We start from the raw sequence: 26,902 nt of genomic DNA, 5'->3' as shown, positions 1-26,902 counted from the left end.
TTTCAACGGCCGCCTTCAAACTGTCTCTCATCTACAGCTTCTCTCTCTGCTCCTGTGCATTCTTTGAAGTGTCCCTCTTGGCTTCAGCAAGCTCCCTCCTTCTGTCTGAGCTTATATAGTGCCCTAGTAAACTAATCAAGGCCCATGCCAAATGGGCGGGGCCACACCTCCATGGAAACCATCCAATCAGAGTCATCACCCACAGTTGGGTGGGTCTCATCTCCATGGAAACACTCAACTACAATCTAATCAACACTAATACATCTGCCCACACAAGATTACATCAAAGATAATGTCATTTTGGGGGACATAATACATTCAAACTGGCACAGTGGGAATCACTGAGGGCCACTGTAGATCTAGTCTGCTTACCACACCTAGTGTTTTGGTTTGCAAAGCTGCCAGAATGCAATATACCAGAAATGGGTTGGCTTTTACAGTGAGAATTTATTGACTTACAATTTACAGTTCTTAGGCTGTGAAAATGTCCAACTCAAGGCATCAACAGGATGATACCTGGACTCTGAAGACAGGCTGCTGGCATCTGGGACACCTCTGTCACATGGGAAGGTACATGGCCGGCATCTGCTGGTCCTGCTCTCCTGGGTTTCACTGCTTTCAGCTTCTGGTTCCAATGGTTCCCTCTCTGAGCTTCTGTGGGTCCTCCCTTAGCTTGTCTGGGGCTTTTCTCTATGAGCTTCTCTTAATTTCGTCTCTCTTATAAAGGACTCCATTAAGCAGATTAAGACCTACCTTGAATGAGGTAGGTCACATCTCAATTGAAATAACCTGATCAAAAGGTCCCATCTACAATAGGCCTTCACCCACAGGATTGGATTAAAAGAACATGATCTTTTCTGGGGTAACAACAACTTTAAACTACCACACCTAGCATCCTCCCAAGGTGATTGAGTCTTCTAATTGATCTTCTGCCCTTGCCATGCTCTGGTTCATTCTCAACAATTCTTGTACAGTGAGTCTTAAATTCTCAGTCAGATTACATCACCCCAAACCCCCTAAAGGGCCCCCATCTCACTCAGACTCAAAGCCAAAGGCCGGACACTGGCCTACAATATCCTCCCCCCAGGCTTCATCACCACCCACCCACCCAACCACTACCTCCCAGAAGGTAATGGGGAGTAGGTCCTCCTATTGTCTTCTCCTTGTTCACTTCTACTCCAGCCACACCAGCACCCTTACAGCTCTCAAACACGCCAGGCACACTCCCCACCTCAGGGCCTTTGCACTTGCTGTTCCCTCTGTCTGGCTTGCTTTTCCCTCAGATATCTGCAGGACCATTTTGCTCACCTCCTTTAGGTCCTTACTCAGGAGTTCCCTTCTCAGACTACCCTACTTAAAATCACATCTCTACCCCATCTCTCTTGCCTTGCATTCTTTTTCCTCTGTAGCAGTTATTCCCATCAGGCAGATCTTTTTCCTTACTGTTTTTAAATTGTCTGTCTTCCCTCACTAGAATGGCAGCTCCACAAGAGCAGGAAATTTTGTCTTGCTTAGCAGTATATCACCAATGCATAGAACATAGAGTCTGCCAAATAATATCTGTTGACTGAATGAATGAAATGTGTCTTGTGGATCTTTCCACATTAGTCCACTTGGCTCTATGTCTTTCTTTTTAACTGTCTCATAGTATTCCACAGTTCAAAAACTACAGAATGTAAGTTATGATCCTCCTCCGTCACCACATGCTTCTGAAGCTCTCAGCGTTTTACAGCATTTTAAAGTCTCCAACCCTCGGCCTGACCTTTCTCAAGATTCCCGGATGCAACCGGAACCCTCAATAGCAAAGTTGCAAAATTTGTTCGTCTTCCCAGGTCAAGACCCTGGGAGCTGATTAAATTTTTCAGCTGGGCCTTTGGGGAGAGAGGAATGGAGAGGTATGTGCTCAGAGCGGTGAGCCTGCGCGCCAGCCTGGCTGCGCCCCATGTGATCTGAAACTCTGTGGTTTGATTTCTGGGAACAAAGTGAAAACTATCAGGTTTGGCAGTGGCTGGAGGCTTTTGTGCGGATTGGCCCGGCTGCAGGCAACCGCCGAGTGAAAGGGGCCCCGCCCTCAAACCGGGCGGAAACAGGAGGCGCCGACTGGTTGTGAGGACTCTGCACACACTGGGGGACTGGAGAGCTCCAGGTGACAGGGGCCACTCTGGAATGGAAGCCCAGGGTCCCAGGTCCCTTGATTATTTATTTTCCAATGGATCAAGAAATTGATTTTTACATATTTTCAGATTTTTAAACATTGTTTAAAAATACCATGTGATCTAGCAAAACATGTTTGGAAAGTGGATCTCCCTCTTCCCTTCCGACCACCTGCCTCCAGGCTGCCAATTTACTGCCTATGCCATTTCGCAAAAACATTTAAGGGCCTGGGCTTTGGTTCCAGAAAGGCCTGGCTTTGCTGTTAACTAGCTGTTTGACCTTGGGGAACTTGAAATCTCCAAGTCTTATTTTTTATCTGTAAAATGGGAAAAAAAAAAAAAAAAAAAAAAAAAAAGAATCTACCCCCCAAAAATTGTTTGGGAGGATTAAGGAGAATTGGCATGCGCCTGGCAAATAATGAAGCTTAGTAGATGGCAGTTCAATAGCAGGAGGAATGGGGTGGGAGTAGGGGGTGGTAAGGCAAAGGGCTGGGGTATATTGGGAAGAAAAAGAGGGATAGAAAAAGGGACATGCCTTGGATCAATGGAGCGAGGCCAGGATTCCGGCAACCAAGCCCAAGACTCAATGCCACAGGCCTCCACATCTGCAGGTGGCGCTGCACCTCTCAGAGACTCATTGACTTTCTACCTCAAAGATTGACAAGCTTCTTCTATACCGGGATAGATAGTAAATATTTTAGTTTTGTAGGGCCCTACGGACACTGTTGCAACTAATCTGCTGTGGTGGTGAGAAAGCCATAGTAGACAATAGTAAATGAAAGGGTGTGGCCACAGTCCAATAAAGCTCTACTCATGAACACTGAAATTTAAATTTCACATATCAATATGATTGGTGCCAGCCCCCAAATAAAGTAAGAAATATTCACCCTATCTTTTAAGCAAATTATTGAAGTGGTGGTTATAAAGAGCAATATGGCATCAACATCCAACATCCCATCATTCACCAAGGTTGGCTTGGCTGATGTTGAAACCCCTTCCTCATCTCATCATCTCCTGGAATTGCGCTAATCTGATTAAAGGAAGCAGAATGACTGTTCTTCTACAATAATAAAAAACTATTCAATAAAACATTTTTCTGTCACTTACAGACCTCCCAAACCAGTCATGAATCCATCCAGACATAAATTTTTTCTGACTGTGCCATAATACAGCCCACACAACTTCATCTAGGAAAAGTTGTTTATTTGTTTAATTTGGCCAAATGATACATAGTTCTAAACACCTGGCTAAAATCCATATGGAGTCTCTCTGACTCCTTCAGGCCACAGTTCCTATCCAAAAAGGCAAAGAGGCTAGCTCTTCAAGAAGCCAAGCCAATTCTGAAGAACACAACTCCCTTTGTTAAGAGTTCACAATTGCTTAATAAATACTTTAAAATCTGTTAACCTAATATCGACTAGTCTGTAGTTCCTAGATGCTACAGCCCCACTCCTAAAGGCCCTACAGCCCCTTGTTGGAAAGGTGTATCATTTGTACAAAGCTACTCACAACAGTGCAGTTCCATAGGGGAAACAACCACAGGGTCTGACCAAGAAAACACAATAAATGAATCAAAAGGAACTCTCTCAAAAATAACATGTACTGAGTTAAACCATATGAAATTGCCATTTTTGTGGGTCAAAAATAGTCATATAGCAACAATTTCATATGGTCACAACTGAATATATTAGGGTAGTGGTTTTCAAAGACTATTGGGGTCCCCAAGACCCTTTCAAGAGGAATCCAAGGTCAAAATTATTTTCATAATAATGCTAAGATGTTATTTGCCTTTTTTCACTGTCTTGACCTTTGCATTGACAGTACAAAGGCAATGGTGGGTAAAACTATGAGGCTGAATTTCCTTCATTTACTTCAACCCAAACAACATATTGCAACAGACTGAAGCAAATAACATGAATCCAGCTGTCTTTTATTAAGCTGAACATTAAAGAGATTTGCAAACATGTTAAACAAAGCCATTCTTCCCACTATTTTCTTTTTGTTTTGGAAAATACAGTTACTTTTCATAAAAACATGTTATTCATGCCAACATGTAATAGGTTTGTTATTGTTATACTTTTAATGAATTAATAAATAAATGTTTTTAAAGTATCAGTTTTAATTTCTAATATGGTATCAACAGATATAACTCACATAAACAAAACTGTCTGTGGTCTTTGATGATTTATAAACGTGCAAAGGAGTCCTGAGACCAAAAACTTTGAGAATGAAGTGAAAACAACCAAAACATTAAGAAAACAAAAGAATGTGGATTCAGCACTGAGGTTGGAGACCACAATATTTTCTAGAGAGAGAAAATCTTTAAGTACAGAAAAGTACAAACAGTCATCCAAGGCACCCACAATTAAAAGCGGTTAACATTTTGTAATATTTGCTTTCATTCTCTTTTAAAAACTTACTGATTAATTAGTTAGGAACATTCCATTACAAAGATGGAATATGTTCTTGTTAAGTGCTGTGTAGTACATTCTACACTTTATTTTACTATTTGTCTTTACACATGATGACAGTGATAAACTTCCTTCTACTTGTAGTGGTTTATACATTTATAGTGTCAAATATCTTCTTGGTTGACTAATTTTCTCCAGCAGGGCTCAGCCTCCCAGAGGCAGATTTTGGCTCTTTGGTAGGCAGAATAATGGCTTCCTAAAGATGTCTATATATCCTAGTCCCCAGAACCTGTGAATATATTAAATTATATGGCAAGGGGGAATTAAGATTGCAGATGGAATTAAGATCGCTTATCCGTTGACCTTGATATAAGGAGATTATCCTGGATTATCCAGTCAAATGTAACCACCAGAATCTTTACAAGTGGAAGAGGGAGGCAGAAGAGAGAAACACCAGAGAAAGATTTGGCCTTATCTTGCAGGAACATGAGTGGCATCTAGAAGTTGGAAAAAAGCAAAGAAATGGATTCTCCCTTAGAACCTCCAGAAAGGAATGCAGCCCTGCCCACACCTTGATTTTACTGCCAGGCTGCCAATTTACAGAACAGTAAGGTAATAAATTTGTATTGTCTTACACCAACCACCAAGCGTGGGGTAATTTGTTACAGCAGTCAGAGGAAATTAATACAGCTTCCCAGCAGTGGGCTCAGAGAAGTCTGGCATTTGGGGTTTGCCATGCACGCATGAGATAAAGATCCATGTGTTAAGGATATTGGCAGAAAGTGGCTGAAATGCTAGACTTGGGAAGAGTGGCTGGATGGGATGGAAGGTGGAAGGGAGGGAAGGGAGTGAAGCTTAGAAGAAACACGGGGTGGCCTTCCAGGCTGGAGAACTGGTGCAACCAGTGAGGTAGCCCAGTCCAAATCACCAGGTAGTCTGTTTTAATTTCCAGGTCAGAGGTGGTGCCCTTCAGGGGATGACAGCGACCTGGGAGTGGCCTTGGAATGGGTGGCTAAAGCTGAAGGAAGGAGAAGTTCCCTGGAAAAGCCAAGGAGAGAGAATTCAGAAGTTCTGGTTGGGTGAAGGAATGTTCCTGGGAAATCAGCCGTCCAGGTTTCTGGTCTGCGCCAACTCCCTAAAAATCTCCAACTTGCCCAGAGGGCAATCTGTGCCTGCAGGGGTGTGGATGTGATGGGGGTGCGGTCGGACAGGGGAGTGTGGTGGGTTTTACGGACACGCAAATAGGTATAGGTCAGGGGGGCATGGACACGTACACGCGTGGAGGTGTGTGTGGAGTGTTTATACATGAGGCGTGTGCTGTGTAGCCGGCGAAGATGTGGGGGCGAGTGTGTGTCTGAGCGGCACACGTGGGGGCGTCTGTGTGAACATCTTCGGGTCTTGTATGGGTATGTGGGTGCCCTGGTGTACGGAGGGAGAACGGGGCTTACGTGTCTGGGTACTGGGTACTGGGTGTGCGTGGATGTAGCATGTGTGTAAGAGAATGTGCCCGACTGGAGCTTGTTGCGGGGTGGGGGCGGGAGGTTGACCGTGAAAAAGAGGGTCCCATGGGAGCTGTGCGCGGCTCAGCGGTGGTCCTAGAGCCTAGTCACCCCGGCGGAGAGACCCGGCACTGCGCACCGCCATGGGGGCGGGCGCACCCAGCAAGCTCCGCCCCTGGGCGCTCCCGGAGTGGCCCTGCCCCCGGCCCGCCTCCTCTGCCCGCTCCCTCGCTCCCTCCCTCCCTCACCTCCGAGGCCACATCCACTCAGCCTCTGCCGCCGGCCCAGCCCCAGATGCAGCCGCCGCCGCCGGGGCGCATCCTCACCGACGCCGGGACGCCTTCCGAAGCAGGTATGACAGCGACCCCGGGACGCACGGCAGGGGCGGGGGTCTGGCAGCTGTAGCACCTGTCCTAAGTGTCGCGTCCCTGGGTCCGGCGCCTTCCCCCTGCTCAATCCCAGCTCGGAACTCCCTCAGGCGTCCCTGCCTCAGTTTCCCACGGGGGGGCGCTTGGATGCTTGTCTCCGGCGCCGCGCTCCTGGAACTGCCCGGACCCAACCTTGGGGCTGGACTGGCTCCGGGTAGAGGTGAGAGGACAGTGAAGGGGGAGAAGAGCCTCCTCGGTGAGTGTGGGGAGGGACGGGGCGAGGACCCTGTGAATGTCGGGAGGGCAGAGAGGGCTGTCAAGTCTTCAGCACTGAAAAGGCGGGGTGAGATGTAGTTCAAGGTAATGCCAGTGGCGAAACTTGAGAGCGCAAGCTACGTGCTAGGCGTCGTGAGGCATGACGCTTTACTGGTACTCTCTGACTTCACCCACACAACATCCCTGTGAGGTGGGGTCTCTTGGTGTGCCTACGTTCCAGAGGAGAAAACAGCTTCAGACGGCTGCAGAAGCTGTCCTGGATCTTGGAGACAAGTTGCTGACCCACATTTGAACCCAGGCAGTCTGACCCCAGAGTTTCCTTTTAGCCTCCTGTGTCAGCCTCCCTCTGGGGAATTTGGGTCTATTCTCTAAGAGCCCCATCCTCCTTGGGGCAGAGCTGTGGAGGTCGCCAGATCCAAACCCCCTTCAGTCTGTCCACCTAAGGATTCTGCCCAGCTAAGTTTACTCCCGGAGTGTCACAGCCTTAGGTGTGCCAGAGGATGGAGAAAGTTGGAAACAGAGGATGTGAGGCCTAGAGTGAGGACCTTCCCCCTCAATAGAGGGAGAAACTGAGGCACTAAGGAGATTAGGAGGACGCAGCAGAGCTTCCCATAAGAGGCACAACACCTCCCCACCACCACCACCTCCACCAGCACCAGGCAGTGGGGGCAGACAGCCAAGGCTGGTTTTGTCCACTGGGCCCTGGCTTCCGAGAGGTCATGGAGGGCCACTCTGAACGCTCTCCATACCCCACCACCTGTGAGTGACCCAACCTACCCACCCGATCCACTGAAATGGGTCATTACCCGAGGAATGCATGGACCCATTCTCCTTGAAAATGAGAATGTTACAGAGGACACTCAGCTCCCCTGTGTATCCTTCCAATCCCCTGCAATCTACGCTCCCCAGAGGTAACCACCTTCATAATCCGGGGTGTTCTTCTAGACCCTTCCCTACACTTATACAGTCCCCCCATAGAAAATATGTAAAATACATAGTATTATTGTGAGTGGATGTTTGATAGAAATGGTATCATCCATCCACATCATTCTGCAACTTGCACCATCCCCCTTACCATTTCCTTAACAATTGTCTCTATTATTACCTATACCTCCAGCTTATTTGTTTTAACTGCTGCGTAGTTTTCCACCTCGGACACATCTATTGATGAGCATTTAGGTTGTTAAACTTTTTTGAACTGGTTTCTATTTCAGCCTCTTCTGTAAGTTGACATCTCTGGCTTAAGTGAGACTTCCTATTCTTAGTACTAAACTTACTTCATAGGGTATGGATTTGGGGACAAGGTCTCCTCTTTCCCATTGCATGCACCCATGCCCATGTATGCACACTTGTGCACATATGTGCACAGGAACACATGCACAGTTATGCACATACACATTGGCATGCACGTGGGCGCACATGCATGTACACAGGCATACACAGTACACGTATGTCACACATTCAGGTGCACATATTCAAATGTGTGCACCCCCATGGACATATGTGCATGTGCTCACACATACACAGAGACATAACCATTGGCATGCAATTGTAGACATGGATGTGTGCACACAGGCATGCACACACAGGCACACATGCATGCACACCGCAAGTGCGTGTGCATACATACATGTGCACACATACACACATACACTTAGACTTATAATGCATGTGTGCATGTACAGATATATACTCCTATGCAGATATACATGTGCACACAACATTCATATGTGTATATATACTCCTGTGCACACTTGTGTACATATCCACATGTACATACACATATGCACATGTGCAATATATTTATACACCGGCATACACATGTATGCATGCACAGATATATACACACATGTGCACACAGACCCATACACATGCACCCACACATACCTCTATCCTGTCTGTGGTCACAGAACAAGCACCACACCCTCTCTCACTCCAGTATCTTCTGAGCTCAAAGGCCTAAAACTGAGCCAGGTCCCAAATTCTGCCTGTGCAGGCCCTATTAGACAGAGTTCTCATCAAAGGCCACATCCAAGGGTTCTCTCTAGATGTCCCCAACCGCACCCCCACTCTCCAAAAGAAGACAGAAGGAGTCGTGATCCAAGGGCTGACAGACTGCAGACAGGGTGTCCAGAATCCTAGTTGTGACCATACACTTTCTAGGTCGGGCTGTGGCTTAAAGAGAACATGTTTGTCCCAGAATATGCGACAAGGCCATCAAGAGTTTGGAATGCTTAGTAACAGCAGGTTGGTAAAAAGGGGTGTTGGCATCAGAGATCCCACCTCGACACTTTCTAGCATAGGCAAATTGCCTCACTCTCTGAGCCACAGTTTTCACATTTGTAAAACAGGGATGATGACTCTTGAGTGGATTCAGTGGGAATCCGCTTCTGTAAACAGAAGCCCTGGGGCTTCGTCAGCACTCAGTAAGCAGGAAGATTTGTCACTACTAGACAAGGGAGACCCAGAGATGACCCTGAGGAAGGGATGATACTTGGAGCCACCATTTAGGATACTGTCCATACCACACGAGCAGGCCAGAGAGTCCTGAGTGCTGGATGGGAGCAGAGGAGGAGATTTCTACTTATTGAGAACCATCCTCATCTCTCAGTAGAGTCTAGAAGTGCCACCACGTTTACAAAGGGCCTACTGTGTGCTTGCCCTGAGCTAAGACCTGCAGTTGCAAAGGCGAAGTGAGCCAAGGACCCATCCTTGAGCTCTGGGAGACAGCAGGGCTCATAACAGATACCTGTGGGCAGCCTTGTAAAATTTAGATTATTCCCAAGATTTTTTAAAAGTAGGAGACATCACATAAAATTCCATGTTTCTGGATCCTCTTGAAAAAAAGTCAGAAAAGCTGGCAACTCTGGGCCCAGCAATTGGCCAGGCAGGGCTGTGGCTGCCCCTTAGATGGGGAAGGACCCCCTCCCCCAACCCCCCAGAGCACCGCAGGTCACACCCGGGGCACACCCCTCATTCGTAAAGAGCTGCGAAATATAAAAGTTAACAACATAGGCCCAGGGCAGAGTGGGGTGGGGGAAACAGGGAGTTATTATTTAATGAGTACAGAGTTTCTGTTTGGGGTGATGAGAAAAGTTTCTGGAATGGATGGTGGTGATGGTAGCACAACATCACAAATGTCATTAATACCACTGAGTTGTACACTTGAAAGTGGTTTCAAGGGGAATTTTTGTGTTGTATATACTTCACCACAATAAAATTAAAAAAAAAAAAAAAAAACAGTGCAGATTTCACAGCCAGATTCTACCTCCAACTTTTCTTTGTATTTTCTATATGGTCTTAGACAAGTTTTTTAGCCTTTTTGTGACTCCCTTTTCCTGTGTATAAAGTGGGGAGAAAACATAACACCTGCCCCAAATGACCATTTCATGCATTAGATGAGCCAGCACATAAACCTCAGAAAAGTGCCTGGTGTGTGGTAAACACTATCTAAGTGTTGGTGATGCTTCTTCTGTTGACGATGATGATGGTAGCTACCTGTCCCAGTTACAGTGTAACTTGTATTCCAGTTACAGTCATATATAATATGCTGTGCAAATGCAGGTGAGGCAGGCAGGAAGGAAAGTAGCTCTTTGAGCCCCTCTGACAAATAAGATGTCGCAATCCTAGGTACTTTTTTGCCAAAGGACAGAAAGGGAACATTTCAAGGAAAGAAACAAAGAGGAAAGAGCTTCTGAAGTGGGTTTTGAAGGATGAATAGGAGTTCTTTGGGGGCCAGTGTGGTAAGAAAGGTGTTCCACGTAGAAGGAACAACCTTTAAAAGACCTGGAGGCATGACTAAGTGGAGTCTGTTTAAAAAATGACAGGAAGCCCAATATGGCTTTGCGATAAGGTGATTAGTGAGAGAGAAGGAAAATGAGTCCAGGGTGATAAAAAAAAGGACTTTGAGGCTATGATAGGCCTTAAAGCAGAAAGGAAAGGGAATGAGCATTTCTTCATCACCTACTGTGTGCTGGTGCTTTTATAATCACCACCCCTGTAGTCCTCATGATGCCTGCAGGAATCGGGTTTTGTGGTTCCCAGTTTACAAATAAGTTAGGTGGAAGCCCAAGATCATGCAGTGGGTCAGTGACAGAGCTGGGGTCAGAAGACACCTGTGTGTCTTCTCTGAGCCTCAGTTTTCTCATGTGTAAAATGGGGATACTGCAAATAGTACTTACTGCCTAGGTTTGTTGTGAGGATTACATGAGAGAATGAATACACAGCCCTTAGTGTAGTACCTGGTACTGGTCAGACACTCCATAAATCCTAGCAGTTATCGTTGTGATTTTGAATAGAATGAGGCCTAATTTCTTGGGGCCTCTCAGCCTGACTCACCCCATGGCCCAGCCTCAAATGGGGTTGTCCAAGGAGTGACTGACCTAGGGTAGTGGGTCTCAAAGTGTGGTCCCCAGCCCAGCAGCAGCAGCTGGGAGCTTGCTAGAAAGGCAAATTTTCAGACCCACCCAGCCCTGCTGAAGCAGAGACCTGGGGGGTGGGGCCCAGGAATCTGTATTTTTATAAGCCTTCCAGGTGATTCTAATGCATGGGAATCAGTTTGAAATCCACTGGCCTAGAGAAAACTTCAAAGGGAGTTTCTCTCCAGCCACCTGCACCCACCTCACACTAGAAGAGAAGGTGGATGGTGAGAATTCTGTCCTCAGAAAATACCAAAACCAGAGAGTATTTCTTAAGCATGTCCCCCTCAGCCTTGGAGGCTGGAAGGAATCATTTCTTTACAGATAAGAAAGTTGCTGAGGGATACAGTGGCATTCCCAGGGGTTATTATTCTTTAGAACTTGCTCTCCTTCCTTGTCTTGCAACTTCCAGTCTGCCCACATTGAGGATGTAGAGCAAGATTTGACTTGCTGGAGGAGTTGTCCTAGTGAGGGATGCCCCAGGCAACTGGGGACCTAAAAAGCCTGTTCTTAGAAGCTCCTTTATGTCAGGCAGTCTTTGAAGGCAGTCTCTTCTCCTTTGGCCCCTGTGAAATTTTGTGTCCAGGCACAAGTCCTGAGAAGTAGGGAATGATCCCGAGACTTTGCAGGAAGGAGCATTAAGGAGGCCCCAGGTAGGTCCAGGTTGGGGATGGTCACATCCTGGGGACCTCCAATCAAGAAGCAGACTCTCCACAGTCTCTTCAAAGCACTGAACGAGAGAAGGAGGTAATAGAGCCTAATGGGTTAGAAGCAAGGGTGTGCCTTAAAGATAAAGATTGCTAAGTCTTCCTACATAAAAACATTTTCTGCATGACCAAGAGAAAAAAAAAAAACATAAATCAAGTTGCAAAACATGTCAAACTAGTAAAAATATTTGCAACTGTTAATGACAAAGCATGGATAAAGAGCTTTTGTGAATTAAAAGCCAACCACTCCCCCCCCCCCGCCCCCCAAAAAAAGCACCAAAGATATGATTCAGTTCTTAAGACGGCTGCTAGGCAGAGTGTTCCTAACTGGCTAGAGATGCTACATTGGAATCTGCAGTGCTTAATCCTGTGCCCTGGAGGGGATGCTTCCCATTTGGGATTGGAGTGTGGCACTGCTGCCAGAGAGCGTGCAGAGGTCCAGGCTGTGCAGCCAAGCAGGAAAAGGTGTACTTTTCTAGATCCATCTTCTTGTAAGAGTCTTGAACCATATGAAGAAAGTGAGAGTCAGACATGCTAAATTATTTCTTCCTATCACTGGCGGGTGGTGGAGTCAAGTTCCAACTGGAGCCATTAGAAGCCAGAGCCCTTCCTCTTAATAAACTAAGAATATTTTGGTGAGGACTTTTCATAGACTCAACAGTCGATGGGACTGAACCAAAACCACAAAAAAAGTAAAGATGTGGAGTGGGCTGCTACCTCCTGGCCTAAATGAAAGTGATATTGAGTCAAATTCTGAAGATGAAGCCACGGTAGAGAACTCTGGACTTAACTTTACAGGAAGATAAAGATCAGGCCACTGGAAAATCAGAAATCTCAGATTCCCTGACAGATGGACCAAAAACTGAAATAAAAGCAAATGTAAATGCATATGAAGAGTGTCCTCCTGGAATTTCATTAACTATATGGAATGGATTTCAAGAATTGCCTAAAAAACATTCTGAACAGAAAAACTCAGCCTCAAGATTTAGGAGGATAAAAAGAAAATGCTCCAGGAAAGATAAATTGACCAATGGAGAGGCATCCCATAGTGAACACTCACCAAATGAAACCCAGTGGAAGGAGCTCACTCAGTATTTTGTAGTCAATGGTAAGTTGACCCTTCTGTAATAAAGAAAAAAACTGAGAAGTCATGTCTTAAAGAGAGCACAGACCAGGCTATAGAAGAGTGGAATACTGAGAAAGCCGAGGAACTCAGCAACAAGCTAACTACTTGAGAACTTGGTATAAAAATTTCCAAAGCTGTCACTTACCACAACTTTGAAAAAGCCAGAAAGTTGTGGAAAATTCACAGGTAGTTTGGAAAAAGAAGAAACTTGCATGGGGAGTTGAAGCCAAGAAGAGATGGGAAACCAAAAGCAATGTGGAATATATGTGAGTTGCCAGAGCTCTTCAAGACATTTTTAGACCTTAAGTGCTCGATTTACTGAAAAGACTTTCCTGCTTATGTTAAATGTCAGGAAATTGATAAAAGAAAACTTAAGCATAGAATTTGGGAGTTGATTATCAAATCTTCACAGTCTTTTTCTAAGGAGTTGATCCTATTGAAGTGCATGAAATGGAGCATTCTGTTATTTATAGAAGAAATCTAAGCATAGATGCAAGAAAAAGTGACAGGAGCTTTAGTATGTATGTATATAACTTACAGTATAAAATCAATTTTACTTTTTGCCCATGTGGTATAACGTTACCAATGAACTCCTTGTACTTTCTTGTCTGTATTCAGTTAACTGCACTTATTCTGGAATTTTGTTTTTAAGATTGCTATTTGTTTATAATGGATTAGTTGTAAGTGCAAGAAAGTCTCAATTGATACTGTTTGTAAAAATGACTTTAATCACCTTAATTTATAAAATTACTGACTCTTTATTGGAGGCAGTAGAGTTGGTATTTCACTGTCATATGGTAAAAGTAATTGATTAATCATCAGGAACATCCAGGTAAAATATTTTGGTAAAGGAAAGGACAGAATGTAAAAAACAAAAGAAGAGAAAAGAAAAAAATACATGAGTCATCTGTTCACAGGAAAAAGGAGTCAAATTTAATTCAAACAGATGAAATGATGCTCAACCTCACTTCAAATAAAAGAAATGCAAATTGAAATGGCAATAATTCCATCTTTCATCTGAGACACTGTTGGGTGATACTTAGTGATGGTGAAAATGTGGGGAACCAGCATTATCAGATACTGCTGGTGAAAGCACAAATTGGTGCAACCTCTGCAGACAATTAGGCAAAAACTGTCAATATTCAAAATTCATGCACCCTATGACTCTGCCATTTCACCTCCAGGAATTTACCCAATGGATATCCTTGCACATGGGCACACCATGTTAGACCAAAGATACTTAGCACTGAAATAGCAAATGATTGGAAACTAATACTAAAACTAGCTGATTCAGGTGGGGAGGATACCTAGGGAGTTTGCAAACGTATCTGGTCAATATTTTATAACACTTTTTATTGGAAAAATAAACAAAAAAAACCTAAATATCCAAAATGCAAATCACAAAATGTAGAGCCAGATAACATCTTCTTGGCTGGTAGGAATACACAAAACATGCAGAGTCCTCAACCTGACACCTGCTCACCTACAGAGATTCGAATCCTGGCTCTGCCACTTATTAGCTATGTGACCTCAGGCAAGTCACTTAACCTTCAGTTTTCTCATCAGTAAAGTGGAGATGAGAACAAGTCTCACCTCATGAGGGATGACAGGAGGATTAAATGTGTCAAGTGCTTTGAACCGAGCCTGGCACACAGTAAGTCCTAAATGTTTGTTAAATAAATAAACCTGAAACAAGCCTGAAAGCCTTGGCATTTTGTTTTTTAAAAGGGCAAGTTCGGTTTTGGTTTGTTTGTTTTACACTAAAGAAATGGTGTCCTGGCTCAGATGCAACCATGGGGCTGAGCTTGAACCTGGAGGAGACCCCTGGGGTGGGTTTGTTGGGAGATGGTTTGGGAGGGCAGAAGGAAGAGAAGGGAGTGCCCAGCTGATGGGGGATGGGGAGATGAGGCTCTGGGTAGTCCAGGGAATTGCTCAAGGGGCCACACATCAGTAACAACAGAATTCAAACTCAACCCCAACTTTCTCCTCTCCTCTGGTGTCTTCCAGCCTGGGAGAGTTGGGGATAAAGGTGGGGAATTGGGGGCCGTGGCTCTCTTCTTGCAGACCTCTGGGATTAACCCAAACAGGCTTGCTTCTTCTTGCTGAGCTGGGAGTTCATTCCCCAGCCCAGGTCCGAAAGCAGAACTAGGAGCTGGGAAGTCTGGTGCACCCTCCCTCAGGAGCTCCACCTGAGCTCCTGGAGGCCTGGGTGCAACCACCCAAAACCAGCTTCCCCCCCTCACCTGCTGGCTGGTTCCTGAAATATCTGTATGGGGGTCTCCCCTCTTTCTGTGCGTGGAGTTTATTCATTCTCTAATTTACCTAAGACTTTGACTCATTGAAAGCACCCTCTCGCTCCAGAATGGATTGCCTCAGTCCTTTCTCAGTGGTTTGCACCACCATGAAAAGGAGTTAGCTAGAGGCTTTAGCAGGTTCTGTTGTGAGAAAGACCACAAAGAATCCTCGGAGATGAGGCTGTGGACACACAGGCAGTCTTTAAAAGGATGTTTTTTTAAAGATTAAGAGGAAAAAAATGTTAAATGTTTAGAAGAGTGCCTGGAATGCAGTGGGTGCCCATTGATGGAGAGAGAGACAGGGAGAGACAGAGAGAGACACAATCAGAAAAAGAGACAGAGAGAAAGAAAGAAACAGGGAGAAAATGACAGAACCAACCAGTCAGAGAGGAAGACAGAAAGGAGAGAAAGAGAGAGGCCCAGAGAGAGACAGGGTAGAAAGAAAGACACAAGAACAGACAAAGAGATGGAGAGAAAGAGATGGAAAGATAGAGAGGGAGAAAGAGACGGGGAGAAAATGACAGGGAGCCACATGGAGATGAGAGGGAGGGAAAGAAAAGAAGCAAAGGAGAGACAGAGAGCAACAGAAGGTAGGAGAGACTAAGAGAGACTGCAGCCTGGGAGAGACAGCTGTGGGCTCTGTCCAGGGCAGAGGCCTCTGCCCACCCTCCTGTGCACCTGTGCACACCCCCCACCCCGCCCCCTTGTCCGAAGCCTGGGGAGCAGAGGCTGGCCTAACAGCAGTCTGTTCCTCAAGGCTGACCCTAGGGACAAGCAGGACTCCACTGCCCTGGAGGCATGGCCTTTGCCCACCCTAGCAAGGGGAGAACAGGTGTAACCACAGGCTGTTAGGGGAGAGATTCCAGTCTCCAAAGCCAGAAGCTCAAGGGTTAGGGGCTAAAAATCCCCCAGACTCCTTAATTCTCCTCTTCAGACAGACAGTCCGTGTAACCTTTAAGAGTTTGGGAGTTTAGAAAGGCTGGAGCTGGAATTCAGTTGGATGTGACCTTGGGCAAGCACTTACCTTCTCTGAGCCCCCAACCCTCTTCTGTCAACTGGGAATAATAATATTTCCCTCATAGAGGTGTCATGAGGGATTCTGGGCAGGTGGTCAACCCGCAGCCACTGGGGCCATGCTTCTTACTGCTCTGATGAACTGCCTGGCTTCAAAAAGGGATGAGAGCCAGGCAGTGGCAACAGAGGGCTGGCCTGAAAAGCCAGAACACCTTTACCTGTAGCACTGAGGGGAAGTTGAAAGGTCAGTGCCAGGACTTGAGCATGTGGGAGGGCAGGTGTTTAAGTGGAGAACAAACTGGCTGGTTGCAACTTGCTGTTGGTGAGAGCAGGAGCTAGGCTGGGCCCTTTCCCCTCTCCAACCCCTCTGGCACTCTCTGGCAGGTAGCCATCCAGACCAAGAGACGATGGGCCCATTGGGCAGATTCCCGTCCCCCTCTTCTACCCCTCACAGAAAGTGGAACCTAGAGAAGGCGTGGGGACAAAGGGGGTGAGGGCAGACACATTTCCCAGTGTTCGGGTGGGAAGAGAAAGGCTGCCTCCTTTTCCAATGCAAAGCTTTTTTCTCTTTGCACTTCATTCAACAAATATTTAGGGAGTGCCTCCTGAGTTCTCCAACCCTAGTTCACAAGAATGTAAATTTCAAGTTTTTGTCTGTTTTGTTCTCTGCTGTAATTCCAGTTCCTAGTAAGTGTTAAATGGTTATTTGTTGAATGAATGAATGAGTGAATGAATGAGGACAGTTGAGTGCCAGGCATTGGGCTAGGTGCTGGAAATGCAATGGTGAGCAAGCAACATCTCTCAACACCCAGGAAACTCCTCAGCCCCACCACCCTCACCTCCTTCCATCCTTCCCTCCTTGAGCTCCCACTGGGAGTTCAGCGGCAGCTGGGCCCGAGATGGGTGGGGCCATGTTCTTGTTGGATCTTATGATCAAGTTGACTAAAAGCCTTTCCCTGGGGACCTCCCCCTGCCCCCACCCCCCTCCAGAAGAATATGAGCAGGCCAGGAATTTCCCGGGGTTTGGGGATGGACCAGGTTTACTTCTACACTGGGTCAGACTGCTCCAAAAAAACATCTCATTCACTCGGGAGGTGTGGCCACTCCATCGGGGAGCCATGTTGTTTTGTTTGCCTTACACCACGAGGTTAACTGGCTTTCATTTCTCTTTTAACACAAAACATGGTTCATCAAATAAATGCTAATGGCATCCATGTGGCTTTCTCCACTATAGTAATAATAACAATAGCAGGCAGCATTTTTGCAGTGTACACTACACGTCAGGCACATGCAATATTTTGTCAAATTCTTCCAGCAGTCATAAGCAGTAGATACAATTATTAGCCCCATTTTCCACAGAGCGAAACCGCACATTCTTGTTGCATGATTTCATGGTATCCTTCCAACAGTCAGTGAAACAGTTGGTGTAATTGTCTGCATTTTGCAGGTGGGAAAACAGGCTCAGAGAGATTAAGTAACTCACCCAAGGTCACACAGATTCAGACCCAAGAGGTGTCCGGAGCCCACTTTGTTCTTCCCACTCTGCCTCGCCTTGACTTCCTGGTGCCATCTGAGAGGTGAGTGTGGAGGCGGAGTGGAAATTTTTGCTCCGTGACGTGGCTCTCGGAGCCCATGGATCACCTGCTGCCAAGTGTAAGGTGTCGGTTTTTCACTCTGACGGGAATCACCCGGTGAAGATCCTAATCTCCCCCAACAAAGAGCCAGCAGGCCAGAGCCCAGCTTGCAGACACCAGGAAGCATGTGGCTAGGATTCTTGGGGAATCAGCCCCTCACCTTCGTGGGCACCTGGCTTCCTCCCATCAGATGGTCATCTGAGGGACACTGAACTTGCCTCTCAAGGACTCGGTTCCAAAGCCAGTTGCCATGCCAGCACGGCCTTCCACAAGGCAGAGAATGCATGGCGTGGGCCCAGGGCCCTGAAAAGCAAAGCTGGATTCCAGAGGTTGGCAGGAAGTGGAGACTGCAGGAATCAGGAGGGACCAAGGAAAAAAAAAAATCACATTCTTTCCCTTTCTTGTCTCTGACTCCTGCCTAATGTTTGAGTGTTTATATAATAAACTCCAGAGGAGTGGTGCCCACTCTGGAGTAAGTCTACTGCTCAGGGACTAACATCTATAGAATGTTTTCTGCTGAACAGGCACTGTGAGCAAGTTTTGCCTGAGTTACCTCATTTATCTGCACAAAAACTCTTTCCAGGAGGTACAACATCACTATCAGCATCATCCCAGTCCCTATCATCATTGTTACCATCATCACCATCGTCACCATCATCATCATCACCATCATCGTTGTGCTGTAAGGAGTAAGGCTCTTTCTATCTATAGTCAGGTGTGGCTGTGTCTGATTGACACCAGAGATGTGCAGAAGAAAGTTTATTATACTCACAGGTCCTAGAACAGAAAGGAGCAGCAAGCCTCGCAGGGTCCCACAGGGAAACATGTCAGGGGCATAGACTCCACCAGGCAGGTGGGGAGCAAATGGTTATAGTGGACCTGGGGACTGTGCCTTTATAATGTTACATGGGTGGAGCTGTAGCGGTTGGTGAAGCAAAAGTGGGGATTGGGGAGTTTGTATTTGACTTTCATGTGGGCGTGAACCCAGGTAGGACGTGGGGAGGAGAGGGAAGAGCTGTTTATCTTGTATAAGCAAGTGTCAGGGGTGGTCACTGAGGGACCAGATGACAGGGTTGAAGATGCTGAGGCATTGTGACATGTAAAGGCCCTTTATGTTACAAAGACAGGGTCGGATATGTTCAGGTAGCATGCCAATGTGAAAAGCTCCAATTTTATTTTAATTCACTAAGTCATCATCACCATCCCCATCATCATCATCATCATCATCATCACCATCATCATCACCTTCATCCACATCCCATCATCACCACCCCCAACACCATCATCACCATCACAATCATTACCTTCATCATCATCATCATCATCATCTTTATCTACATCCCATCATCACTACCCCCAATGCCATCATCACCAACACAATCATCACCTTCATCGTCATCGCCATCATCATCATCCTCCTCCTCCCCATCTCCATCATCACCACCCCCGACCCCATCATCACCATCACCATCATCACTTTCATCACCATCATCATCATCATCACCCCCCTCCCCATCTCCACCATCACCACATCACCACCCCAGACTCCATCATCACCATTACCATCACCATCACCATCATCGCCATCACAATAATCACCACCGTCACCAGAAGCAGCATTGCGATCACCCACGTGACTACCCAGACCCATAGCCCACTCTGCAGGTGGGGAAACAAACCCAGAAGACATGGTACAGTCCCCTAAAAAGATAATTAAGAGTTTGGACTCTAAAGTCTAAAGACCCAAATCATCTTCCCAGCTCTGCCAAATTTTGGCTGTGTGACTTTGGGCAAGTAACGTAACCTCTCTGAACCTCAGAGTCCTTCCCAATGAAATGAGGATCACAGTTCTTGCTTCTTAGGGTTGTGGTGAAGGAAAAATGAGCTAATGCATATAAAGGGTGGCACAGGGCCTGGCTCAAATCATAAAAGCAAAACAAACACAGGAAAACATCCTGGCAATGGAACAGCGGTCAGGGGAATAGCTTGGGGCATTTGTTTGGGAGCTTCCAGCATCCCTGGATGGTGACAGGCAGGTGTTGCCTAGCATAAGAATGGGCACCAAAGGCCCAGCATGGGGCCACTTGGGAACAGGACTGAAATGCCACTCTCAAGGGCCCTTCAGGTGGGGATGGGGCAGAAGTGAACTTTTCACCCAGAGCTGAGCTGAGAGGTCAGGGCAGGAGGTGCCCTCAGTCCAGTCAGGGAAATCCTTTTCAAAGCCAGCTGGAGGAGCCCCAGGAAGCACTAGCCACTCCCTGCTCCTGACCCAAAGGGGCTCCAAAGCTGTCAGAAGGCCCCTGCTATCCATTTTGGCATTTCTTTCTGGGCCCTTTGCTCCTTTTGATGGTATATTCATTTCAGAACAACATTGGGGGCCACCAGTCTTGTGGGGGGCCCCCAATGTTGATCCTATGCCCAGGCAACCCAGAGCCTGTCTCCAGGCCTTCTGCAAACAGCTGTGTGGGTTGTATAATGCACAACTCCAGGGGTGTTGTCCACACAGTCTACATTGTGAATGATGCCCCTTGGAGTTGTTTAGTACACAGCCTGCACAGCCACACAGGGCAGCTCCGCCAGCCTCCTCCTACCTGGCAAGGGTGCAGAATCTGTCTTCGGGGCCCCAGCTGTGGTTGCGGCTCAAGGTAGAGAAGGGTTGAGCACTGTCCAGATGCTAATCAAGATGCAGGGGGCCCACATGTGTTGCCCAAGGCTTGTCCTTGAGAAGGTGGCATCTGGAATTTGGGGTGACTGTGAAGACAGCAATGAAAGGTGAGGGATTATAGGTTGTCCTTAGCGTGGGTTAACAGGAGGCAAGATAAGCAAACTGGTCAGGAGAGCAGGCTCTGGAGTCAGACGGACATGGGTTCCAATTCTCTCTGCTACTTTCACTGTGTGATGTTGGGCAAATTACCTGACATCTCTGAGCCTCATTTCTAAAGATGGTTGTATAATACTACACGTGGGTATATACTTATTCTCCCTCTCTTGTAGAGTTGTTCTGAAAAGGCAATGAGATGTGTTCTATGTGTATTAAACACCCACTATATGTTAAGGGTCAAAGCAATTGTCAGCCAGGGAGGTAGGGCTCAGAGGCGCCCGCTGTTGGGCAGCTCTCTGAAACCCTGCAGGGTGATGGGGGATTTGGGGCCCAACTTGAAGTCTTTGGCCCAGATCCAGATCAAACTAATACTTGATTGGGCTGGACCTTGTCAACATACCCTTTTCGTAATCGAGTACTACTAAGGTTTCTGAGATTGTGCAGGGAAGATTGTGTAGGCAAATACTGGGAGGAAAAGAAGGCTTCCATGCTCTCAATTCATTCCTCCAGCCCAGGAGTTGGCAAACTGGCTGCAGGCCAATTCTGCGCCCCACCTGTTTTTGTACAAAGAATGTTTTTTACATGATTGGAAAAAAATCAAGAGAAAAATAATTTTTCGTGACACTTGAAACTTATGACATTCAGATTTCAGTTCACATAAAGTATAATTGAAACACAGCAGAGCTCATTCATTTATGTATCATCTAGAGCCACTTTTGCTGTGGCAGAGACCATATAGCTGGTGAAATCTCAAGTATTTACCATCTGGTCCTTTACTGAAAAAAATTGCTGACCTCTGCTCTAGCTCAGTGGTTCCTAAACGCTGCTGTACATTGGAATTCACTGGGGAACTTTGAAAAAGCATGGCACTTCTGTCACGCCCCAGACCCTGTGTGTGTGGAGGGGGGGTGGGCCTAGAATCAGTATTTTTAAAAAGATCCATAGGTGAGTCTCATGTGCACCTGAGTTTGCCAACCTTTGACCTAGTCCTTCTTGAGTCCCATGCTTTGGAGAGCTCTCCCCACAGCTCAGAAACCTTGCCCAGAGTTTAAGGCATAGCTGTCGTGTTCCTATGGCCCCAACGTCAGTGTTGCAGGCTGACAGCACACAGGCCTTATTTTGTTTGACCCACACAGTAATTTTTAAATCTGTAAACTTCACTTTGAAATATGGGTTTCCAGGTTCTCTTGAAAAACTACAAGATCTGGTCATCCTGAGCCCACATTTCCAAACGGCAATAATCAACTTGATCTGACTTGGCTTCAATTTTTTTAAATATCATCTGCTTGGCCCGTGAAGACATTTGAATTGGACACCCCTGCCTTAATGTCAAGGAACTCTAGGCGCCTGCTTCTCAAGTTTTTACGGGCACACAAATCACCTGGAGATCTTGTTAAAACGCAGATTCCGGTTCGGGAGGTCTGGGGCGAGGTCTGAGTATTTGCCTTTTTAACAAGTTCCCAGGCTGTGCTGCTGCAGCTGGGCCAGGGACCAGACTTTGAGAACCTCTGCAATAGGTTAAGGCGCCATATACTGGCCCAATGGCAGTCACTGGATGGGGGTGCTCAGAGGTTCCCCCCACCCCGCCCCCCGCCAATACCCAGCACGCACCAAGGGAATTGGGTCTTGGTTGGCTTCTTCAATCAACTCTCTCTTTGCCTAGACCTGAGCAGTGTCCATAAGTCCAAACTCACAAGTTAAAGACATAATTAGAGCCCAAAGACAGAAGAACTTTACATCCTTTAGTGCAAACCTCTTCCCCATTCCAAGGCATTCTGATCCATGCAGTGTACATAAAGGGCCCCCTCCAATGAGGTCTCATATTCAGCGCCAATGGACTTGAGCCCAGCTGCGGGGCCTTGGGTAGACTCAGGCCTTCAACTCGAGACCCAAAGCCACAGGGGAGGGAAGGATGTGGTCACACCCTACAGAGAGCCATGGCGGCCTCAGTCCTCTGGACTCAGGCAGGGCCTCCTTGTAGGGCAGGCTGGGCCCGGTGCCATCTGCCACACTGCCTGGAGCGAGAATGACCTTGAATTTGAGAGGCGGACAGCGGGATCTGCAGGGGCGAGTTTAAGGAGATCAGAGATTGTGAATTATTTAATTCTCTTCCTTAGACTCAAGAGCAGGAACCTTCTGCCTCCCTGGGGTTCCTTGTTGGCTCAGGAAACTAGAAGCCCCAGTCTGTGGAATGGGGGTGTGTGGGCAGGGCTGGGGCCCATTGTCCATCCCAGGCTGGACCTTCAAGCCCCACTCAGTGTAAGGGCCTGGGCCCTGGGCTAGGGCAGGCGTCTCGGGGATGCTTGAGCAGCCTCTGCCCAAACTCTGGCTCTCTACTCACAGCTGTGTGACCTTGGGCAAATCATGTGTCCATTTCCTCCTCGTCCATGCTATGGAGGCAGTGATTCCTTGAGGATGAAATGAGATGATGTGCCTAAAGGGCTGTGACTGTTCCTGGCACATGGAAGATGCTGCATCAACAGCAGCAGCTATTATCAGTATAATAATAGATATTAAGGTTATTCATTATAGAATCTACCCCCACCACAGCCTCGCTCCAGTTACCTCACAGCCTGGCTGGCAGAACAGTTTCTTCTGCAGGTCAATTCTGCGCCCCACCTGTTTTTGTACAAAGAATGGTATCTACTGGACAGCTACCATATTCATTCCAATTATCAAGTGCCTACTGTGTGCTGGGCATTGTTTATGCAAGCACTATCCAGTATAAATATAATGCCAGCCACAAGTCCAAACCACGTATGCAATTTTAAATTTTCTAGTAGCCACATTTTAGAAAAGGAAAAAAATAGGTGTAATTAATTTCAATAATATGGTTTAAGTGTATAACTCCAGGTAGCCAGAATACTGTCACTCCAACATGAAATTAATATTGAAAACTTACTAATGAGATATTTTACATGCTCTTTTTTTGACTTACTCTTTGAAACCCAGAGTGTGTGTTCACTCACAGCACATCTCAATTCAACTAGCAGATTTCAAGGGCTCAATAGTCACTACCTGCAAATAGCTGCTCCTGCCTTGCACACAAATTTCTAGGCACTGTGGTAAAAACTGGGAACAAGATCAGCCCTGTCTGCAGGGAGTTTTAAAAATCTATTGAAGGGGAAAAGAAATTAAAACCAAAAACTCCAGCAGAGGGAGACAGGCAGGAAACAAATAAGTAGAGTCTATCATCTTAGACAGTCTCATGTTCAGCGACTAAATAAAATCAGGCCACAGTTTGGAGAGCAGCTGTTCTTGGTGATGGAGCCCAGGGACAGCCTCTTGGAGAGGTGGCATCTGAGCTGAGGCTCCATAAGAAGAAGCCAGCCCCCCAAGGGTCCGGGGTGATGATCCTCTGCCCTAACTGTGCATCAGACTCTCTGGGGAAGTTTAAAACACTACAGATGCCAGCCCCCACCCCGGCCTGCTGGTGCAAGGCCCTGGTGTGTGTATGTTTTAAGAACCTCCGAGGGACCCTGCGGCGCAGCCTGGAGAGCTGGGTACCAGCATCTATGGGAACAGGGTCCCAGTTAGCTCACAGAAACAGCAAGTGCAAAGGGCCTGAGGTGGTGTGACCTTGGCGTATTGGAGGGATATCAGCAAGGAAGGAAGCGGGGAGGGGGTGATGGGCTGGGGCCAAATCGTATGGACCCTTAAGACCACTTTAAGGATTTGAGTTTTTTCCTAATATGAGGGGAAGCCGTTACTAGCCTTGTTGCAGGGAAAACTGTAAGGTCTTTCTGCCAAATGCTCTTGGACATCCACTCTTCATCTCTGCCTGAGTGAAAAGATCAAACAGGTTTAAGGTGCCATGTATTGCCCTTAGCTTGGCAATGAGGAAGGGCTTCCAGGGCAGGTGGTTAAATATGGGAATGTGTTTCCATGGATGATTATGGAACCCATTATGGAATCCTTTGGTTGGGGGAAAAAAAAATAGGTTCACCCTTGAGTTGAAATCACTTCCACTTGGAGGCAGGGGTTGGGCTTCCTGACCTAGACAGCCTGTCCCAGAGCCGGGAAGGGGCCCTCCGCTCCCTCCTCTCTCCCCAGTCTCCTCACCTCCCACTCACGCTCGTGCCTGCTGGTTCCTTTTTTCTTCACAGCTCAAAATGCCGGTGGGCGAGGGGACGCCAGGTGCTTTTCTCTTTCCCTGTCCTCACCTCACCCCTACACACATAAGCAGTGGTGATAGTCAACATATTTAAATCATATTTGAAAGCCAACTTGCAACTGGAAAGGTTCCCAGCCAGAAACAATTCTTACAACTGTACCAGGCATGCCAGCCGAATGCTACCCCACTAGCTCTGCAGTCCAAACATGTTTATTGAGCCCCTACTGTATGCACAGCTGCAGGGAATCTGTCCAGGGACCTCACTGCCCAGGAAGATATTTCAGAGAGGGACTTAAACACCAGGACATAAGGCCAATGGGAGCAGGTAAAATAGGAGAGATTGGCCCTCAGAATGAAGCAGATACCCAATGAAGTAGATACCATCTTCCCCTGATTTTACAGATGGGGAATCCAAGGCTCAGAGAGGTTAAGTGAATTGTTAGGAAGTGTCAGAGCTGGGATTCGAACCCAGGTTCTTAGTAACTACCCCATCATGAAGGGAAGTGAGGGTATTTGCGGGAGAAATGTAGGCTGAATCCAGGTTGTAAGGTGCTTTGAAAGCCAGCTAAGGGTTTGGCCTTTACTCTGCAGATACCTGGAGCAGTTGAAATTATCTGATGGCAGTGTGACATGGTGACAGCTGAGCCTCTGGGAAATGCAGTTCAAACACCTAATCACTCATTTATCTGAGCTGGGAAACTCCCCTTCCAGCCCCTGTCCTTTCTAAGGCAGGTTTGCGGATAAGTTTATGAACTTGGCAGCCACCTACGTTTTCATCTTTCTTTCCCCCAAATACTAATAATAGCCAACATTTACTCAGCATTGTGCCAACTACTTTACCTAACTAGCTCATTTTAATCTTCATTTAAAAAACCCAGGGAGGGAGATACTATTGCTGCTCAGATCCGTCACCCAGCCGGGAAGAAATGGGACCAAGACTCCATGCAAGTCTGCCTGACTCCAAAGCTCATGTTTTTAACAATAATAAAATAATTCATGCTTCCCGTTGAGAAACTGAGAGGGAGGCTCTAGAGCTGGACCTACTACATGAGCCTCAAAATATTCTCAGGTGACCTTCAGAGACATGTCGTTTGATTCCCAGCAGAATAACCACCTCCTCTTCCACCTCTACCCCTACACCTCTGGCATCTTCCTGGACTTGGCAGATACAACACTCTCTGAGTTGCCTCCAGCCTTGCTGGGAGGGAGAGATCAAATGAAATCAACCACATTCCTCCCCACCGGCTGTCAACACACACCACCCACCCTGGGCAAGTGGCCACTCGTACAGCTGGGCACAGGCAGGGTGCAGGCTTGAGTGCTCGCCATCGGCACCCCCAAGTCATCTGTCCACTGGGGTGCAATGACACAGCCTCTGGCACGGGGCCTGGTGGGCGAGGTGTTTTCCCATGTAATTGTGATTGTGCAGGATAAAACCAAGTACTTGGGCAATGAAGAAAGCAAACATGGCATTAAGACTCTGTCAACAAGGGTTTGGGAGCGAGGAGCCTTCCAGGAAATACAAGTTCTGGTCTGGCCACCTCCTCTGAAATCCATCTTCGGCTCACCCTGCCCCAAGAAGAAAGGTGAGGACCTCCTCCAGAAACTGTAGAAAGAATTGTCAGGCTACTAGAGACCCCAGACATGATTTCCTAGTTGATTGAACGCCACACACTTTTTATTACTTTTTGAATGAAAAAAAAAAAAAAACTATAAAAGTAGAAAATTTGGGACATTAGGTGCAAATATGAGGACACAAACTGAAGTGTGCATTGAACCTTATCTCTAGCAAGCCCCCCATTCTGATAAATAGTAGAAATTTAATCGCAGCCAACCCAGGGTCTCCTTTGGCCCTTTCCCCAGAGTTGCTTCTTACAGTATTTTGTTTATTTTTAATCTTCTATAAGATGAGGAGAACCCTAGCTTCGTGACAAGACAGTCCTCCAAGGCTTCGCGTGTTGGCCAAAGGCCAGATGCATGCTTGTTCCTGCTTCAAAAGGCCATTAGAAAAGGAAAAATAAACTAGAGCGTTTTTCCGGTAGCTGTGGCCACATCAGAGGTCTTGGC

At 46.8% G+C, this 26,902-nt stretch overlaps 1 protein-coding gene and 1 pseudogene across 6 annotated transcripts in view; both read left to right on the top strand.

The window, feature by feature from the left end:
- The first annotated feature begins 6,311 nt into the window (after positions 1 to 6,311).
- The window catches only part of SCNN1B (sodium channel epithelial 1 subunit beta), a 55,610-nt gene continuing 35,019 nt past the window's right edge, over positions 6,312 to 26,902 (top strand). For 2 of the 6 annotated variants that reach the window (XM_037815216.1, XM_037815210.1), the window contains exon 1: positions 6,312 to 6,415. In XM_037815216.1, coding sequence (XP_037671144.1) covers positions 6,358 to 6,415 — 58 coding nt within the window. In that variant the 5' untranslated portion in view covers positions 6,312 to 6,357. Of the gene's footprint in view, positions 6,416 to 17,740; positions 17,844 to 18,549; positions 18,583 to 26,902 lie in introns of those variants that run through there. The other 4 variants (XM_037815215.1, XM_037815212.1, XM_037815211.1 and 1 more) reach the window with 3 other exon arrangements.
- LOC119518159 lies at positions 12,420 to 13,228 on the top strand (annotated as a pseudogene).

This window comes from Choloepus didactylus, chromosome 21, assembly GCF_015220235.1.
Source record: "Choloepus didactylus isolate mChoDid1 chromosome 21, mChoDid1.pri, whole genome shotgun sequence".
NCBI classification, from domain to species: domain Eukaryota; kingdom Metazoa; phylum Chordata; class Mammalia; order Pilosa; family Megalonychidae; genus Choloepus; species Choloepus didactylus.
The sequence above is the reverse complement of the archived record's forward strand: the minus strand, read 5'-3'. Positions and strand labels throughout refer to the sequence as shown.